The sequence below is a fragment of the Cavia porcellus genome, unplaced genomic scaffold (genome assembly GCF_034190915.1).
Source record: "Cavia porcellus strain 051 isolate PalLab524CR breed Dunkin Hartley unplaced genomic scaffold, mCavPor4.1 scaffold_25, whole genome shotgun sequence".
In the NCBI taxonomy this organism is placed as follows: Eukaryota; Metazoa; Chordata; class Mammalia; order Rodentia; family Caviidae; genus Cavia; species Cavia porcellus.
Genome location: NW_026947508.1, coordinates 6,908,251 through 6,929,308, shown reverse-complemented (window position 1 = coordinate 6,929,308; position 21,058 = coordinate 6,908,251). Strand labels below are relative to the sequence as shown.

Here is a 21,058-nt window from a genome sequence, read left to right as displayed (position 1 = left end):
TGCCTGGCAAGTGTAAGGCCCAGAGTTTGGCTCCTGGCACACACACACACACACACACACACACACACACACACACAAAGTTAAAGGAAGTCCAGCCAAAACGTGAATTTACATAAAGGAACAAAAAGCTCCAGGAATAAACAGAAACACATCAACTAAAAAGCAGAGACTGTCAGACTTTTAAAAATGAAGACTAAACTTGAATTAATTAAGTTAGTGTTGGGGATTAAACTGATGGCTTTGCACATGCTAGGCAAGTGTTCTATTACTAAGCTACATCCCCAGGTCTGAGAATATCACTTTGACTATAAAGATAGAAATTGATTGAAAGTAGAGAAGAAAAAAAGATATACCATGCTAATATTATCAAAAGAGTGATTAGGTTGTGACATATTTTAGTGCAAAGAATATTACCAGGGATAAAGAAGGTAATTTCCAAATTATAAATAGGTCACTGCGTCAAAAGAATACAGCAGTTTTAATGTTTGTGCACCTAATAACAGAGGTTTTTCATACATGAAGCAAAAGCTGAAAGCACAGAAAAACTGAACAGATAAATCCACAATTATAACTGAACATTTCAATACCCTTCTTATAATAACTGCTAGAACAATAAGACAAAGCCAGTAAGAATCTGGAATACTCGAGTAACACAATCAACTCAATCTGCTTAACACGAATAGACCACTCCACCAAATGAGAGACCAATACACTCTTCCCAAGGGCACAGGGAACACTTGGCAGGACAGGCCTTAAAACGGACCATAAAACCAGACTGCATAAATGGAAAAGGACTTAAATCACACGCAGTATGTTTTCTGACCGCGATGAAATTCAATTTAGCATCAGCATGAGCAAGAGAGACAGAGGCAGGGAAGGAGACACATGACAGGCATCGGGAAAACACGCAAATATCTGGAAACTTTACAACACGCTTTAAATAGCACACGAGTCAATGAAGAGCTTAAAGGGAGAAACAGGAAATATTTTTAACTGAATGAAAATGAAAACACAAAATTTGTGGGAAGTGTTAGAGCAGTTCTTCTTAGAGGAAATTTTATAGCACTAAATATCTATACTAGAACAAAAGAGGGCTGGGGATGTGGCTGTGTGGTAGAGTTTTCATACTGTGCCCAAGGCCTGGGGTCAATCGCCAGCACCAGAAAAACCAACCAGCCAAATAAATAAATGTAAGAAAGGCTTCAAATCACCAAGGTGAGCTTCTGCTTTAAGACAGCAGAACAAGAGGAAATTAAGTGCAACGTAGGCAGAAGAAAGGAAACACTGAAGATTAGAGTAAAAATCAATGAAACAAACGCAACAGAGGAAAAACGTTAAATAAAAATGTAGTGTTCTGAGAAGATTGATAAAAATGAGAAGACGGTAAAAAGGGAAAACAAAACAAAACCAGAAAACACACACGCCAGCGGTGAAATCACTAGTTTCTACAAATATTGAGAAGATAGAATATTATGAATGTTTTATATCAAAATTTTTAATACAAATGAAATGAGCAATTCCATAAAGGACTTGAATCATCAAAGCTTAGTTCATTCAACATGGTCCTGGAGGTGCCGGCGAGCACAATCAGACAAGAAAAGTAATAAGAAGCATCTAAGTCAGAAAGCAAGAGCAGAAGACACGATTCTATGTAAAAAAGCCCAAAGGAATCTACAAAAGCAAAAACAAAGCAAAACAAACAAGAAACCCACTAGAACTGTAAATAAATTAGCCAGGTTGTACAACTCTAAATAAATTATATTCCTACATAGTAAGAATTAACAGGTTGAAGCTGAAATTAAAATTTACATTTACAATAACATAAAAGTATTAAATGCTTAGGGATAACCTGACAAAAATGTCAGATACACAATGGTCATGTGTCCAAAGACTCATTATTAAGATATCACTTTTCAAATTGATCTAGGGATTACACACAATCATCTCCAAGATCCCAGCAGACTTCTGTTCTTTTTTTTTTTTTTAGTAGAACTAAGCTGATTCTAAAATTCATATGAAAATACGAAGGGCCTAAAATAACTAAAACAATTTCAAAAAAAGAACAAAGTTGGAGGACTAACATTGATTTCAAGAGCTTATATAAAGTTATACTAATCAAGGTCATGTTATTATAGCGTGCAGATGGAAACAGATCAACAGAACAGAAAGTCCAGAATGAATTCACACATAGATGACAAGGTACATCTAAGGTATAAAGGAAATTCAGTAGAAAGAGAATAGTATTTTCAACAAATGCTACTGAAATACTTATAATATTCATATAACAATAATAAGCCTCAGTGCATATCTTGTACTATATAAAAAGATTAACCTGAAATGATAGTTTTACTAACTGTAAAACTCGATTTAAAAACAGGCCCAGACAGCCAGGCAAGGTGGTGCATCCTGTAAATCCTGTAAATCCAGCATGAGAAAATTCAAAGCTGAAACAAGAGGACCACAAGTTTGAACTCAGCCTGGGCATTTTAGCAACCTGGCAAGACCTTGTCTCGAAACAAAAAACACAAAAAGAGGGTTGAGATGTGGTTCAGTGTGAAGGCCTTGAATTTAATCTGACTCAAAAAAAGAAAGTATCTAACTGAATTTAATCTGACTCATACATAAAAATGATTTAAAAATTTGTAAAGACAGTTCACCAAAGAAGATATATGGATGTAAATGAGCCTGTAAAAAATATTCGGCATCACTAGTAATTAGGAAAGCACAAACTGCAACCAGCAAGACACTATTGTATGTTATATATCTAACAGAATACCTACGATGTGTTACACTGATCCACGCTTTAGCATGCATACATGTTACTGTCATATACTACTACTGGGAATACAAACTAAAACAACCAACTTGGAAACGAGTTTGCAGGTTCTTAGAGTGCTGAACATGTATCTACTCTATGACTTATTTCATTTCTAGGTCCCTAAGAAAAATGAAATCACATGTCCACACAAAGGCTTGTGTGTGAATGTTCTCTGCAGGTTTATCCATAATAGCTAAACCTGGAAACAGCCCAGCTAGCCACCAACAGGTGAACAAAACACAGCATCACCATATAATGGAATATATTCAGAATTTAAAAAGAATAAAAGTAAGCCATTGCTACGTGCAACCACATCAAAGTAATTAGGTGGAATAAAAGAGGCCAATCAAAAGTACATGCTGCATCATGCCAAGGACACTAAACTGTAGAAAATGACAAGCAACATATAATGAAAGAAAACTGAGAGTGGCAGCTTAGGGTGGGTACGGGGAGGGAAGATGAGCCATTACAGGGTGACAGGAGGGAACGTGGAGATGATGGATACGATCTTGTGTGTGTGTGTGTGTGTGTGTGTGTTCCTGCAGACTGAACCCAGAGCCTTGTATATGGTAGGCATGGAGTCCCCTTTTTTAAGTTTTTAAACCTTTTTTTTTTTGTCTTTTTCCTTTTTACCGGTACCAGGGATCAAACTCACAACTGCCTGCTTGCAAGGCAGGCGCTTATGCCGCTGGGCTAAATCCCCAGCTCCTAAGTTTTTAAACTTTTGAGACAGTCTTGCTAAGTTGCCCACACTAGGTCTGCACTTGTGATCTTCCTGCCTCAACCTCTCAATCAGAGCTGGGATTGCAGACGTGTACCACTGCACCAGCTGGGTATGTTCACGGTCGTGATTGCATTGACAGTGTGGTGGTATGTACATGTGTCAAATCTAATAAAATTGTAAAGCTAAGTATTTGCAGTTGGTTGTGTGTTGATTATACCTCAATAAGGTTGTAAAAGCGTGAACAAGACATACAAAAGCCAAGTAGAAAAGATCTCTGGATTACTCACTTTGTTGAATTAAACAGCTTAATTGTTCTTTCATTCGAGTAGAAAACTGCGAGTTAAATCAATCATTATTCATTTACCCATTAATTTGTGAAGCTTTATAGAGCGCTGTCCAGGTTCCAAGTCTTGTCTTAGCTGTCAGCTATAAAAATACACAAGCCCAAACGTTTACTTTCAAGTAGAAAAGGACAGCTCACGGAAGGTCAGCATCTGTGTCTAGAACCACAGTTGTCACTTCCTATTAATGGAGCATTGGACCAGAACTTCCCCTAGTACTAAAATCCATGGCTCTCAATGCCTTTGTATAAAATGGTGTCATTTCTGCATATAAACTACTTCTATTTTTCCATATACTTTACACCATTGTATCATCTGCAGATCACTTACAATGCCTAAGAACTTATAAACACTATGTAAATAATTATTAGGGTGAATTAGTTAGGGAACAACAAGAAAAGTGTGCACATGTTCAGTACAATACGTTTTTCCTTAACATTTTCAAGCCATGATTTATTGAATCTGAGGATACAGAACTTGAGGAGTGATGTTACCAAAAAGTCAGCTAAAACTCAGAAATCATTTGTGTCATGACAGCAGAGCTGTTGAAGTACTAAGCACTGGGAGGCTAAGTCTCCAGGAAGTGAAGAATCTAAGAAAGGGAAGCTAGGGGCTGGGGATTTAGCTCAGCAACATGAATGCCTGCCTCATAAGCCTGTGGTCGTGAGTTCGATCCCCGATACCGGTAAAAATACAAAAAAAAAAAAAAAAAAAAAAGAAAGGGAAGCTGTCCTTGCGTGGTCATTTAACCCTGGAGGCATCTGCTGCTTCTGAACATGGGAAAAGGATGAAAAATCATAGCTGTGAGTCAAATAAATCAGCAAAGATTTGGGCAGAGACACGGAAACTAGCAGGACACACAGCTAGTTTTCCCCTCAACACTTCTGTTGGAAAGACGAGGTTGCATGTGGCATGTGGCTAAAAATACCTAAGCAGAAAGTCTCAGGAAAAAAAAAGCAGAGTGGAGTTTTATAAGTAGCTTTGAGAAATAAAAAGTAAGTTTGTGACGTATCATGGGAGAGGACTCTGCAAAATACCCCAGGCTTTCAGGTAAAATGCTGGAGAACCACAACAAACTACAGGTACACTGAGAACTTTTAGGTCTACGAAACATCCTTGACCGCTGTAGTCACTGATTAGTGAAGGAGATTACTCACACAGCTACCAACTGAGAGCAGGGAAGGATAAACTGCTGTGGAGGAAAGAACATCACTTAGATCTCTGTTTTTCATAAAAATGTTCAATATGCAATAAAAACTACCACAGGCAGGAAAACATGGCCAAAAAACAGGTGAGAGAACAGACCACAGAAAAAAATCCACAGGTTAACTCATATGGCAAAGCTACCTGAAAAGAAATTTAAAGCAACTATAATTGGTATTCTTAAGAACAGAGAAGAGGCTATGTCCATACAAGCAAAATATGAAAAATTTCAGCAGTGATGCAGATCTGGAACAAAGAACCAAGTGGAAATTTTTGACAAAAAGACAAAGCCATTAGCAACAAAAAATCCACAGACATTAAATGATAGATTAGACCCATAAAGTACAGGATTAGTGATCTGGAACACTTAAACCAAAAGCTAGAAAAAAATAGATAACACCTAGAAAAGAACGTTGACAGGCGAGTCCTAAAAAGTTACCAAGAACAAGAGAGAAGTAATACTTGAAATGACACAAGTTTCTAAAAGTGATTACAATCAGCTTAGAGGCTCAAAATATTCTGTGACTCAGGCAGAAGAAATACAAAGAAAACTACACCAACATTCCTCATACCAAGACTGGTGAGCCTGAAGACACAGAAGTCTTAAACTAGAGTAAAAAAGATAATCATTTAAAACAGCAACAGGAAGATTCTCCACTGATTTTTCAACAGAGATGATGGGAGTCAGAAGACACTGGGACGTCTTTAAAATATTAAAAGAAAATGACTGTCAATCTGTAACTCAGTACAGCAGAAACAGACTTCAAAAGCAGAAATAAAAATGCTCTCTAGGCAAATAAAACAGAGCTCATCAGCAGCAACCCTGCACTAAAAAATTCTAAAGAGAATTTTTCAGACACAAGGAAAATGATCCCAGAGGGAAGTGTAAAATTGTACAAAATGACGAAGAACAGTAAGAAAGGTAAATATGAGAATAAAAACAAATAAATAGACTATCTACAATCACACAATGTCTTTTGGGGTTTCCGGTGTATATCAGATTAAGACACATGCAACAAAAATACAACAGGTTGAACAAGAATAAATGCAGAGAAAGTGACCTAGGATTCTAGCATTATCAGAGAAATATAAAAACAATAACTTGGATTATTTTATATTAAGTCAAGAATGTGTTGCCATCTCCTGGGCCATTGATAATAGGATAATAAAAAAAGACTGTGTTACTCCAGAAGGCAGCATTAACATCCAATCCCTAAGGGCCCTGGCTGTCACTACTGTTAGGAAGCTCCAGGAGAAGGAAAACGGAAAGACTGGCTTTTTTTTTTCCTAAGGGCAGAGATGTTGCTTCAGAAGCTGAACATTTAAGGCAGAAATAATCGCCAATATCTAAAACCTTGAAGATCCCTCCACCATCAGAGCCTCTCAGCTGTCTCTCCCTGAGGCACCTCTACCCATCCATTACCAGATAAATCCTGGCTACGGGTACCTGGAGCTGTACTGAGTCGAGACCTATGGAAATGAGCCAGAAACAATCCCAGATCTCAACAAACTCACATTCTAAACCAGGCCCGTCTCAATCTTTAACTTGCAAACAAACAGCTTGGAGGTTCTGCGGGCCTGGGAAGGGTTGTGTGATTCTGCACTCCTACCAATCCTGCAGGTAATGCTGCTGTTGCTGATTTAAGGCCTGCTCTCCGAGTTACGGCTAAAATACAGCATGACAAATGCTAGGATGAAACTGTAGCACGGAGGAGCAACACTGCTCACAGAAATGTCCACAACTAAGAAAGGCATAACTGGGATCTCACCCCAGAGACATCTAGCTCCAGCATCTGTGTGTGCTCTTCCTTGTCTCTCTTAGAGTAGGAGGGGGCAGTGAACACAGGAAGGGTGAGCATTTAATCCAGCCTCGGGGAAAAACAACCCAAAGCTGGGTCTTAATGGGTAAACAGGCATTTACCGTCAAAGAAGCAGGACAGGGTGAAGGCTCCTAATGCATCAACTGGCAGAAAAACTCAGTGGGTGAGGGCTCAGGATTAGAAAGCCTGCATGAATCCCATTCCACCACTGATGAGCTCGACAGTTTTGGACAATTTAATTGTGCTGTACCTCAGTGCTCATGCAGAGATCATCATAATAGCAACCATCTCCTTGGGCTGGGGTTGAAGTTGAATGATAGGGGGTATAGAAAGGGCTGTGAATCTAGCGTAAGTCTAGCATAAGTGCTCGGTAAACGGCTGGGATTATGATAGCGGTTGTTCAGAATAATGGATGAGCAGTGAAGGGGATGAGGGTATTTCAGGCAGAATGATCTCTCCTGGGCCAGCCTGTCAGGGCTAGGACTGGAACACATTGCAGTTATAACCCAGCCGGACTGTCCCGGAGGGGATGACCGGACTGTGTTCCCAGATGCAACCTCCCAAAGCACCTGTTAGCTCATCTCTTCCACGAGGTTATCGGGTTTCATGGTCCCCATTCCACCAGTAGGGACATTGATGCCAAGGGAAATGAAGTGACTTGTCCAGTGCTTCCCTGGACATTAGAGGCAGAGAAAATACTTTCTCCTTGAGCAAACATTTTTCCAGAAAGATCTCAAGAAAGATTTCTCCACCTCAGGAGAAAATCAATATTCAAGCACACCAAGGTGAGAGCTGGGGAATTACGAACCTCCCTTTAATGCTTGTTTTTTTGGCCAGGCAGGCACTGTGCCACTGAGCTATATCCCCCACCCCAACTTCCCTTAAAGTTATCATAGTTGCTATTAGCACTGATCAAAAAAAGGGGCCTTTCGCTTCTCAGGATGGAAAGTGTGGCTTTACCTGGCTCTGGCCTTGATTGGGAAGAAAGATTTCCTAGGGGAAACACTGTGGATAAGGAGATCATGAAGAAGAGGCATCTAAGCCACAGTCAACTCTGTTCTGGTACCCACAGGGGCGGGCACCTGGGGCAGGGCTGCACTTCCTACCTAGTGGACTGCTTGGCCAGCATGGCCACGTAGGTGACCACGAAGCTCTGAAACTTGGCCCGCTGCTCCTCCCAGCGGTCGTCCACTGAGTAGTAGTTGGGCAGAGGCGCCCCAAACAGGATCTCACTGCGCAGCAGGGAGCTCTTCAGATTGTCAGCGGAGAGGCCCTCATCCACGTACCAGTAGAACTCCGGGTGAGTCATGGCCAGCTCTAGGGAGCCTGCAGGGGCACGGGAGGGCCCAGAGAGCTCAGTGCCACCCTTTCCCACCACCTTATCCCTAACGAAGGTGCTTGGAAACTCCCACTCAGGCTGCCTGAGGCTCCTCACTGGGGCAGAGGGATAGTTTAAAGAACCTACAGCTTTCCAGTTTCTACATTTAAACTTTCATTCCAGTTTGAACCCCACCTGAGTCCCGGTCTCTGCGCTTCTGTACCTCCACTTTCTGTATCCGGTTTCTAGGGTTCTGCCCTGCACACGTCCTCCCCTAAAAGGTCACCGAACCTTGTCCCAGCTCCCACAACTGTTCTCTGACCCTGACCCATCATTCCCCCAAGTCCCATCTGTCATGTACCCGCAACTAACCCGTCCTCCTTCAACCCCAGTCTCTCCCGTATCTCCCTCCTACCAGGTCCCGGGTTCTTCCACTAGCTGACCATGTGCCCAATCCCCACCCCACGCTTTCCCTCATACACCCGGGTCTGCTTACCCCGGATGTCCGCCAGGTCCTGGCCCATGCCATCATAGTAGATCTTGCCGCCCCTCTCGGTAGGGAAGAAGTAGGTCATGAGCGAGCTGGGCGGGGAGCAGTAGGAGTAGGAGCCGAGGGGCAGGTCTTTGAGCACCTCGTGGGGCTTCCAGCAGAACTCCCGGAAACCCGGGTGGTCCATGATCTTGCGCTCAATCTCGTGGATCGTGACCAGTCTCTCACTGGTGAAAATATTGCGCTCCGCGTCACCGCGAGCAAGGAAGATAAGCTCGATGCGCCAGTGCGCATGGGTCTGGGTGTTGGCGCTCACATAGGCCCTTGAGTAGTCCCAGCGCGAGGCGCCCCGGCGGGCACGGCTCTGATTGGTCGCTGCAGTCGTGGGGGGCGGAACACTAGGCTGGTACCGCCCACTGTTGCCCGTGGGCGGATCCTCTGAAGGGCCACTCTGGTTGGCTGCTAGATCCTTCGGGGGCGGGGCCTCACGCCTAAGACGCCCACCCTGATTGGCTATTGGCTTTTGCCTTACATAGGTGTTCCAGGTGGCCGCCGGGACAGCGCGCGGAGCTCTGGAAGCCTGGCGCGAGCGATTTCCGAGATGGAGCTGCTGTAGTTGCTCCGAGATGAGGCGCTGAAGCGTCTCAGATGTAAAGTCTGCCAAGTCCCGCCGGTTGCGACCCCAGGATCCAAACTGAGATTTGAGCGCCAACGCTAGGGCGTCGAAGCGTTGGGAGGCCTCGTGGTTGCGGATCTCAAAGGCGTTGTAAGAGATGTCAATGTCCAGCGGTGGGTAATAGAGGAACATGAAAGCCGACAAGGCCATGGGGATGCTGCAGCCCAGAAAGAGCACTAGCCCGGCGCAGCACGGGTTGGTGAAGGCCCAGCCCAGGGTGCTCCAGAAACCAGAGTCTGGGGGCCGGGACGGAAGAGTCCAGCGCCGCCAGCAACACTGGCCGCCTGCCCGGGGCCGGGGCCCTGACATCTGGGCCCCCCTAACGGGCTCCCCTGTGGCTTCTTCCTCCTCCTGCTCTTCCTCTAGCCACAAGTCCTGCAGCAAGGGGTCATCCTCTGAGTCCATAACCTACAGGAGAGGGAAAGGGTCACAGCCTGGAGAGAGAGCAGGGAGGAGCCTGTGGCACCAACCCTGGCGGCCAACGCTGCCCATTCTAACAAACACTAACATAGTGCTGGGACGGCACCACACAAGCACCAAACGCTACTAAATTGGACCACGTGTGCACCAAACTGAAAGAGAAATCCTGGTATTTGCCCATCCCCTCCCCCAACTAGATACTGGCTTTTCAAGGCCACAGAAGCAGCATGACAGCCCAATTGCAAACACACACACACACACAACTGTTTTTGCCCTTGTAAGAAATAGTTGAGAATTTGCTACAGATGACTTTCCAGTGTGTGCTGCATTCTCACTTTAGAAGTCAAGGCCACTGTTATTCCACGGCAACTGTTTTTATTCAGTGAGCAGCTGTAGAGTACCTTCAGGAAGTAGATATCGTGCAGAAGGAACAGGGCATGGAATTTGGAATGTAACAGACTTGCATTTGGGTCCTGGCAGTGTGGAGGTGGCCATTCTCTCCCTGTGCAATCGTGGGGTCGAAGGTAGAGGTGCCTTACGTCTCCAGTACATTAGGTACTGGCTGCCACAGAAGCAGATTTCTTTCTCCCCCTTTGGGGACTGTAACGTGCTCAGCCTTTGCGCAGGGGGCTGTGCCAGGGCGAGGTGCCAGTCCGAGCTTGCCTCCAGCCCTCAGTAGCTCCCCTCCCCTTCTGGACGCTGCAGCTGCAGCCCCTGTTGGACTCAGACCACTTAATATTCAGCTCTAGTAACGTCAAACCTTTGGGCATGGGCAGGGGCCGGGCATCTGAGATTTGAGCTCAAGCAGCAGGGGGATCCTGGCAGGAGAGGGCAGGGCCAGGCAGTCTGAGGACCCCAGTGGGGTGGCCCAAAGACAGGACACCTTCTGGCATCTCCAGCATGGCCTATCCCCTTGTCCTGCCTGCCTTCTGTTTGGACAGAGAGAGGCTTATTATCCAGTTAGATGCCAGGCAGTGAGAGGAGGGAGCTAATTATGCCAGAGCTGGCTAATTAATGCTGCCTTTCCTATTAACATGCTCTGGGGTGCTCCATTTCAATTAGACGGTCTGTCCTGGAAGAGAGGGGGCTGCTGTCCAGAGAAAGTGAGGAAGAGAGGCAGAAGGGAGGCAGGGAACAGGGACAGTCATCGCAGAGATGCGGGACAGGGACAGATGGACAGAGGAGAGAGACAGATGAGAGTGGGGTAGCTGGGGGATGGACAGAGACAGATGCAAGGAGGGGAACAAAAAACAAGAGAGAGACAGTGGCTAAAAGGGGTTTCCCAGGGCGGGTGAGAGAGGGCTGCACTTGAAAGACAGGCCTGGAAGGGCAGGGACTGCCCCTGTGATTTGCAAGAGTCTTATCAATGAGATAATTAACTTCCTATTTACAGTGCCCCAAGGCGAGCCCACCAGCCTGCCAGTGAGCGCCTGCACAGGGAACGGGGATGGAGGGGACAGAGGCAGGATGCTCAGTGTAGCTTAGCGCAGGAGGCAGCTCAGGCTCAGCCCATCGCCAAAGGGAAGGCCAGGGGTGGGAGGCTCCTCCCTGAGGCAGGAAGCTGATGGTGACAGGGTGCAAGAGAGGCAGGGGCCACTTCTCCAGGGACCCACTGCACCCATCTAGCCCCCACTTCCGCCTGCCTGTAGGGAGCATAATCTAGGTGTCAGTGTTTGAGGGGTCAAAGGTCAGGAGTCCAGGTCACAGCAACCTTCCCTGGGCAATGTGAGTACCCTACTGCTACTTCTCCAGATTCTGCCAAATCTAATTCATCTTTCAAGGCTTTGGTCAGCATCACTTCTGCCAGGAAGGCTTCCCAGATCTCAGGGCGCACCCCCACCTCCAGCTCCCTAAGCTTCTTACCTCCCTTACCACACTTCACCTAGGGGTAAAATTCCTTTGGGAAAGGAGGGCAGCAGGATGTTAAGGGCTATGGTTTTGGAGGTAAGCAGACTTGGATACAAATCCCTCCAGTGTGATTTAAGGCAGGCAGTGTAAACTTTCTGAGCCTCAGTCTTCCTATCTGTAAAAGGGGGACAACAGTACCCATGTTGGAAGGCTGGTGTAGCTAGTAGACTGAATGTGGTGTGCCTGGCAGGTCTATGCATGAGGAAGGGTAGCATTTATGCTTCTCTCTTCTACTTCTGCTTCCAAAGGCTATAAACTCCAAAGGGATTCACACAGCAGATTACTTTTTCCAAAGATGCTATGCCCATGTCTCCCGTGTCACATGCTATTTCCTGCCAAGATTTTTGTGCATTTCTCCTCCGATCTGGGTGGGCAGGGTAAGTCTACAGCTGGTGTGGTGCCCCAAGACCTCAAGAATAGGGAGTAAAGAGAGATGCGGGCTTTCTGGAGGCACCGAGGCGTGGAACCCTGTGCCAAGCTGTGGGGAAGCCTGTGCGGAGACCACCTGCAGCATCCCTGCCGACAGCCATTGTCAACCACCCGGGGTGTGACCACATAAGTGATGCCACCTGTGGGTGGCCTCAGCCCTGGTAGGCAGGATCTAGGACCTAGGTACCGCGGAGTCCCCTCCTGAGCTGTGGAGCACACATCACTGCAGCGGGCACACAGCAGCAGTGTCTGGGGCGGCTGCGAGGAGCCCTGGTCCATGTGAGCAGTGTCAGGCCCTGCAGAAGCACCTGCGGGGACTCCCATGAGCAGCACCTTAGGCACAGCCATGCCATCTTCCAGTGAGTGCCACAGCCAGAGGACCAGAGCTCCAAAGGAGCAGGATGTGGTCTTAAAAACTCCTGGGAGCTGGGTGTGGTGGTGCACACCTGTAATCTCAGCATTCTGGGAGGCTGAGGCGGGAGGGTCACAAGTTCTAGCCCAGCCTGGGCAATTTGGTAATTTATGGAGAAACTTAAAATAAAAAGGGCTGTGGATATAATTGAATGCAAAGGTCCTGAGTTCAATCCCCAGTACCAGAAAACAAAACCTGGGGGGGGGGGCAATGCTTGGCAGGTAGGTGTGGAATGAAGGAAAGGAGTCCAATGATCTTGGGTTAGGCACCCTCAAAACTCGTCCCTGGACAGAAGGGACAGTGTCACACAGGGGCCAGCTCCTCTGGGTTTGGAGGAATCTGGAAGCATATGAGGTGTCCCGATGAGTTCTCAGCCTGTCACCCTCGTGCCTGCCTTCTCAGTCACCCCTGCGATGGCCGATAATCGATTGTATCAAGTCAAGGAAGAGAAGAGCAACTAAGTTAGCTCAGGATCCCACACCCGGGCCCATGGCCTGGATGGCACAGGGGAAATGGGGAAGGATGGATCCGTTCCCTTCTTCAGAGGAAGAGGAGCTCCAGTCTCCGCTTCACCTTGGATGTCATCTCCTGGCTTCCAGCACAGACTCTCTGGCTTCTGGTGCGGATCCTTCGGGCTTCTGGCATTGACTCTTCCGCCTCCAGGTCCTGACACCCTCTGCATGCGTCCTCATCGACTCTGCAGCCGGCCCCTGGAGAGTCTTGAATATTTGTATATCTTGTGCTGTATCTGTTTCTCTAGTATATACACCCCCAAAATGCAAAGCTGCCATGTGGGGAGTCTCACCACATCAGGTCCTGACACATCCCCCAGCCCGCCTCTGTGCAACTTGCTGTGGAGTCCTGGTATGCTCTTAGGGTCCTGTTTCCTTCATCTCCAAGTGCGAAGGTGGCAGGCGGGCCTGTTCCCAACCTGCTGTGACACTCCCCGGTCTGCAGGAAGCCCCAGACTCCCAGCATCGTCTCTCCCCAGTCCACGGGTCAAAAAGGGCAGGTGTCATCTCGGAGGCCCCCAGCCCCCCACGAAGGGCTCTGTTACTGTGCCCCAGCTGCAACCACGGGCTCCTGCAGGCAGGCAAACAGATTATAAATACACTTTCCTTTCTCGAGTGATGGGAACGGATTAGCTTAGCGAGGCGCCCCAGCTGCTCCATGTTAGGAAGGAGGGCAGCGCTGCCGCACAGCCACGCAGGGAGGGCGCCGGTCTCGGTGCGGGTGGGCTGAGATTCCTACCCTTTGCGCCTCTGTCCCGCCATCTGTCTCTCTCTGTACTTCTGTCTTTCCTGCTTCTCTTCTATGCTGCCTCTGTGTCTGTCTCCTTCTTACACACACACACACACACACACACACACACACACACACACAGAGTCATAATTTAAACTCTGGGGGTGCCCAGGGCCCACAAACCCAAGTGGGCCTGCCATGGAACAGCAGGCCTGGGGAGCCAGAACTTCACCCAGCTTCAAGGCCAGTCTTGGGGTGGCCTGAAGCTGCATCTACAGCTGTGACAGGAAGAAAAAAAAGTATGTGTGTATTTAAATAAAACCCATTAGTAGTGGTTATCGCTGTTTGGAAGGATTATGGGTGATTTTCATTTTTCTTTTATACTTGTCTGTTTCCAATTTTCCTGCAATGATCAGGTACAGACTTACTTTGAAAATCAGAAATAAATGTTATTTAAAAATAGAATGTGTGTGTAGAAGGGATTTGCTAGCAGCCTTCTCCTCTTGGAGGAGTTACTATAACGGGCACGGGAGGAGGATCCTGTCCTCTGCGGAGAAAGTCCAAGGAGAGAGTCCTGGGGTGGAGCAGGAGGAAGATGTGGAGACAGCATCAGCAGGCCAAGGACGGTGGCGCCTCCTGGTCCCGACATGGGAGAGGGGTCTGGAAAGAGCCGGAAGCAGATCATGGCCCATCGGACCCAAAAGGGACTTGAGGCCTATCCAGTCCAATGCCCTCGCTGCACACACAGGGCTTCGGAGACCCAGTGGGGAGGAGGGCGGAATATGCAAGGTGGTACTGCAGAGGCAGGGCCGGGGCTCTGGGCTGGCATCTTCCTCCAGCACCAGATTCTAGGGGGGCTGTGACCGGGCCCAGGGAGAAGACAGCACGTGGATCCTGAGAGCCAAAACAGGAAAGCTATTCTTAACATTCTTGAAGTCACCAGGCACAGGGACTGGCCCATCCGGACAGATGGGGCTCTGGTGGGCGGTGGTTCAATACCACCCAGGTCACGGGGACATCGTTCTTTTCCCGAGTGGCTGCCCCAGATGTGGCCCTAGCCAGAGCCTCTCTGGTGCCCGGTTTATATTCCCTCCTTCGGAAAAGGATGCCAGACTCTTCCTCCTCCATTCCTCCATCCCAGCCAGACTATTAAAATGTAATCAAAAACTCACATCAGACATGCAGATTCAACTTAAAATACGTATACGTATATATAATTTAACAGCAATTAAGAGCTCATCAGGGTTTTCTTCCTGACTTGGGGTGTGTTGCCTCCCTGGTTCAGCTCAGGTCTTGGAACACCTTGGGGTCTTTGATTTTCTTCCCATTGGGTTGAGGGATTTGGACAGAAGCCTCCAGTGAAGTATTTTGAGTTGAACAACTCCATTTACCCGTGATGTGCTGGAGGATGGGGGATGCTGGGCCTCTGCCCCCCGGTTACACTGTGGAATTCCAGTCATCCGAGGTGGTGATGAGAGGGAGGAAGTCCTCTCTGTCCTAAGTCCTCCATCTCCTGAGGATCTGCCATCCTCCAGATGCCCATCCTGGCTCTGTGTCTCTCACCCAGAATCCCAAACCCTTCCCCGAGACTTCACTACTCAGTCTCAGGCCATGAGACTTGCAGAAATGTCAGGAGCAAGATGGCAGAATTACTGCAAAATAACACTGGGTGAGAGTTTGATCCCCAAAGCCCAGTGAGCTCGGTGCAGCAACCGACACCCCTGGGGATCATCACAGTGTGACACCTAGCACCCACCACGTGGCCAGTGTGCTTTATCTACCATCTGTCACCCTCACAGCAGCTTTGCAAGGCTGGTGTTTGAGCATCTCCATTCTATGAAAGAAAATTCTTCCATAAAATCAAAATCAGAGAGGTTAACCAACTCTCTCGTGGCCACACAGCTAAGATGGTAGAACCATAGTGTAAGTCTCACCTCTCCTGTCCCCCAAACCCAGAATCTTTCTGAATTTCCAGCAGCTCTTGAGGTACTGGAGGACTGAACTGGAATGTCCAGGATGGAGGAACCTATTGCTGTCTGGCAAGTCTGTGCCATCCCCATGAGGCATGAAATCACCCAGGTCTCAGCAATTCTGCGTCCAGCAGGTGACGACCCAGGGCATGACGGAAAGTGAGTAGCCAGCAGTCGTGGGAGCGTGAGTATGATGCGTAATTTCACTGATGCTTTAAGTTCACGATGCTTTACGTCACAGGGTGCCTAGTATTTGGATTATACGGGATCCTGGGTGAGTCCAAAGGGTGCTTTGGAAGGACATGCCACAGCTGAATGAGCAGCCTGAGTGAAGCATACACCCTTGTCCTGTGGCCGGGCTCCGGCCTGTCCTCTCAGGAGCTGACCGCAGAGGAAAGGCTGAGACAAAGAAACTTTCCACGGACCGTGGGAGCTGCAGTGCTGGTCCTTCCTGGCCTTTGACTCAAGCTGAAACACTGGATCCTCTTGGGTCTTGAGCCCGTGGCTTGTGGCCTAGAACGTGGTCCACTGGCCCCTGGTCCTCAGATCTTTGGAACTAAAAACATTAGCTCTCTTGGGTCTCCAATCTGCCAGCTGTACATCTTGGGACTTCTCAACATCCTACACTGCATCATAAGTCAGTGGGTCTGTTTCCTTGTAGAACCTACTACAGGAGGGCATGAAGCATCCCAGAGAGAACGTAGGGATGAAGTGGGGAGCCGCATCCTAGCAACTGGTGGTTAGAGTCATCTCAAGAAGTCCCAGGTCCCGCTCGGGATCTCAGATGGAAATGGAAACAGCTTGGAAGCCAAGGAATTCTCTCTAGACCCACAGAGGAAGGGGTGAGCCCTGGTCTCAGCCTCTTCCCAGCAAGAACGCCCTGCACCTACCACCCCCATCCTCCCTGCCCAGCCCCGGGCATGGCTGGCTCTGTGGCTGCAGCTGAGGGAGGCACCCGTGCCCCCTCCTGTCAGGGAACATCATCTATTTGTCAGCAGGGAAGCCGGAGGGAGGCACACGGCTCTTCCGCTCTGCACGGAAGGTCCAGGAGCCCAGGTGGAGCAGGGAGGGAAGGGACTGCACGGGGCTGGGCTGCAGGTCTGCTGAAGCTGGAGGCCTGGGGGCTGGAGAAGCCCGGGATGAGGGACGGCTGGCCTCTCCGGGCTGACAGCTGGTGAGGAAGCCCGACAGCTCAACATGCATCAGCCAAACAAGCTCTGCTGCGGGCATACATCAGTTGGGGGAGCGTCCCAGGCAGCCGGGGGCGGGGGGATCTTGCAGCAGTGCAGTGGGCACCGCAGCATGTTGCCTACAGGGGCTCAGCAGGATGAGGGGTGACTTGGTCCCCCGACACTAAGAGGTTGTAGGGCCTGATTGGGGGAGGGAGAGATGGGGGTGGTGAGCCAGACAGTGTAGAATGTGGCCAGACCTGGTCAAACCCACATGCCTCACTGTCCCCATCTGTAAAGCAGACAGCGATTCCTCCCGCCCTGGTGGGACCATGCATCTAGTGTGATTATCACAAACTTCTCAGGGAGCAAAAGCCCAAATCTGGCCCCTGCTTGAGGGCAGGTCCACCGCTGGCTGGAAGGGACTCCGCTTCTCTGCCACAGAGGTCCCTGACCTTTAAGGTGAGTCAGAGCTACTCCTTAAAATGCAGATTTCAGGGCCAGATCACGCTTAGGGCTGGGGCCCACTTTCCTAGGTGATTTGGTGCAGATGGCTCAGGACGTCACCCTGTGGCCCTGGTCACGCTCCCCAGCTCCCTCCAGTAGAAGATGACATCTACCATCCCCTCCTCACACACACCCTGCAGGGCTACGTGCCCTCTGGGAGCTTTGGGGTCAGACTCAGCCTCTTCAGATTCCAGCCAGGGCTCACTTTTCACAGCATCTCTCCTCCCAGCCATGGAGGGGGAAAATGGTGGCATATGGGCTAGAAGAATGACTCTGTGACCAGGGATGGGGACGCAGACAGGCCACCTAGGATGCTAAGCAGCTCTTCAGGAAAGGAAAAAGAAGGCCAAAGGGTGCCAGGGACTCGGGCAGAAAGCCCACCTTTACCACGACCTACTGTGCACCCAATGTGCTAGGTACTTTCCCGATGCGGGTCCTCTAGACTCCAAACTCAGCTCCACAGGGCTGCTGGCAGGGGTGAGGCTGGGCCACAGCCAGGGTCCATCCTCTTAGCCTACATGCTAAAAGTATTTCCAGCCCTCCCCACCCCCCAGCTCCGGCCCCACCCCGCCCACCTCCCACCTCCCACCTCCTGCAAGACACAGGCTTTGAGGCCCAGGGGCCCTGGCTCCTGGATTCTCACAGCAGCCTCCACAGTACAGGGAAAAAGGACAATAAAAGCTTAATAAAACCAGTAATGCATAAAGAACCTGGGAACGAGCAGGCTCCGGATGCCCGGCCTGACGGGTCACAAAACAAGCCTCCTTCCCCGTGTGCCTTGGCCCACCCACCCAGGCTACCCCTCCAACCCCATCTCTCCACCCTCAGTCCCATGTCCTGGCCTGGACATACAGGGCTGCAGACTGCGGCTATGGAGCCCAGGGGACTCATGAGGCCCAGTAGCCGGTCCAGCTCCCAGCCCCCAGACTGCTGGGTTAATAAAAAATAAAAAGATCTCACAATATATGACCAATAACCATGGCTATAAAAGCCAAATTGGATTCCTTCCTGGCTGATGAGCTCAGGGCCCTTCTCTCTCTTGGAGACTCGATTAGCAAATATGTAAAACAATTCGCCTTGAATCTCTGGCTCCTGCTTGCTCTGTCTGTGAGCTCCCAGCTCAAGCAAGGGACAGGAAGCAAGCAGATGGGTGGCTCAGGGGTGCAGAGTGCGGTTTGCCCTGCCACCAGCCAGCAGTGTGACTTAGAACAAGTCACTCAGCATCTCTGGGTTCTTCCACCTGCCAGACGGCGGCAGGAAGAGTTGCCCCAATCCTCCCGCAGAGGAAGGGAAGCTGGGTGCTGGGGAGGGCATCCTTCACCCTGCACAGAAGCTTTTGGGTCGGGGGGGGGTGGCACATGAGGGTCCTGCTGTGGCATCTGCCAGATAGCACAAACAAACAAGTAGCCAAGAGCGCTGTGCTGGGTGCCACCAGCCTCCCTGGGACACAGCCAGGGAACATTTGCCACTTGCTAGCTCTGGGGGAGCCCTCAGGGACTGCAATGCCACCCTCACTGCCCATTCCACACAGCCCTGTAGTCCAGTAGGCCACAGGACTCTTTCGGCCCCTTTCCTCCTGGGGAGACGCTGGAGGGCAAGCCGGTACAGCTACATGATTAAAAGGGCACCTAAGGCTCACCCTGCTCAAACCGCCCCTGGTCACGCAGGGAGAGAGAACCTGAGGGCAAATCCCTCTGCCCCTGAGGAAGCGGCACCCCACCTGCTGCTGCGCTGGGAAAGCCAGCGCCAGATGAGAGCCTCTGTGCCGAGTTAGCGGAGGCAGCCTCAGGCCCCGCGTGCCCAACCAGGGCCATTTCTTCTCCTGTCCCTGATCCTTTCAACCCAGGGACTGAGTGATATCGCAGCTCTGCAGCAACTTCCCGCCCGCAGCCCTTTTCTCCGAGGGTGTCTACTCCTAGAACGATTTCCAATTTGCAAACACGAAAATAGAGGCTGGAGAAGTAAAAGATTTATTTGAACTTGACTTCTGATAAGCTCAGTACTCTTCTCACTAGATTAGGTTTATTTGAATCTTATATGTTTGAAAACGCTCGGTCCTGGAGTCAGCTCGCCCGAACCCCACTGGTTTGTGTGCACGCATGCCCACGCACACGTCCACTCGGCACCGGTCCCCAAGGCATCCTGGCCACAGTCTAGACACAGCTCTGGCGCAACTCTGGCTCCAGGAAGGGAGAAGAGTGTGACCCTGAGCTGGGGAGGCCTCCGCCATCAGCCCAGGCCTCAGCTGCCTCTTCCCCACCGTCCCTCCAAAAGGGGACACATCCGGGAGCTCAGTCCAGGGCCAAAGCTCCTCCTTCCCAAGCTTCTCATACCCACAGGCCTCCACTAAGGAGCAGGGTAGCTCCTCAGCTTCTTCCAGGGTGAGGGACACTCTTTCAAGATTGGGGTCAGCACAGGAACAAGGCCTTTTCTTAGTCAGTACTTGGAGTGAGGCCTTTGCCAAATCAAAGTCCTGACCGTCAGAGTCCCTCAGCCCTGTTAGTGAATTCATCACCCATCCATCCGTGCGCCTATCCATCTAACCGCCACGCATCCACCCAGCCAACCACCCATGCACTCATCTATCCAGACACGCACACATCGATCCATGAAATCACCTTCCCACCTGCCCACGCCTCCCTTCACTCCCTCGTGGGTGCTTACAACATAAAATAAGAACTGCCACTCTATCCAGTCATTCTAGTCTTAACATTTTGATGTCTTGGACACTTCTTCCTGAAGGTTCCATGAACTCTGTTCCCAGATCCATTCTCAGGCTCTCTAATGCCCACACACGCCTCTTGGCTGACACGTCCCTGTTCATCACAGATTCACGGCTCTGTTACTCTGTTACTCTTTGCTCTGAGTCTCCCTTGGGAAGACCCCGGTGGGAAAGTCAGGGCCTTACAGGGACTAGCACCCACTCAGCTCAGTGTCCGGTTATCCCCCTCGAGGCCAGTAGGGGTCATCTACTGGGCTGGCTGATAATTTCCCAAAGCCCGATTTCCTCTCAGCTCAGCCTAATGTCTTTTAGGTCTGGACTGCAGGGAGGAACCAGAACCAGCATCCTGCCTCTGGGAAGTCTCGAGGCAACACTTAACACCAGGAACACTTCACCCAGGAAACCCCACATGCAGTCCCATCCACAGGGATCAAGTCCCAGCTGTGTCTACCCAAGATGAAAAGGGGAAACATCTGGACAGAAGCCAGCAAAGCCTGCCAGCCTGCCAGATGCTGCCCACATCTGGACAGCTGAGAAACGATCTCTCTGGTTGCTCACCAGTTGAGAAGCAAATGGCCAGTCCCCGTCACCCAGGACAGAACCCAAGTCCACAGGTACAAATTATCCAGATTATCAAACGATTCAAATGCTACTTTGGTTTCAATGATAGTCATCCTTTAGGACACGTAGGCCTTCACCATCATGCTCGTGACACCTGTGGCCGGCTGGACTGGGCTTCAATCCTGTCTGGCCGGGTCTTGGTCTGTCTGCATTTTATCTTTCCCAGCCTTATGATGGGGGCACTAACACCACCCCCTTGGCAGGCAGATGGAGGGACGGAGTGTGATAATATCTCTTTGACTCTAAGCCCAGGGAGCCAATATTCAAA

General features: G+C 49.5%; 1 protein-coding gene across 2 annotated transcripts in view; it reads right to left on the bottom strand.

The window, feature by feature from the left end:
• Window positions 1-21,058, bottom strand: part of Disp3 (dispatched RND transporter family member 3) — a 43,871-nt gene that overhangs the window by 15,699 nt on the left and 7,114 nt on the right. For both annotated transcript variants that reach the window (XM_063235512.1, XM_003471429.5), the window contains exons 2-3: window positions 8,721-9,798; window positions 8,013-8,232 (exon numbers count right to left, since the gene is read on the bottom strand). In XM_063235512.1, coding sequence (XP_063091582.1) covers window positions 8,013-8,232; window positions 8,721-9,795 — 1,295 coding nt within the window. In that variant the 5' untranslated portion in view covers window positions 9,796-9,798. The remainder of the gene's footprint in view (window positions 1-8,012; window positions 8,233-8,720; window positions 9,799-21,058) is intronic.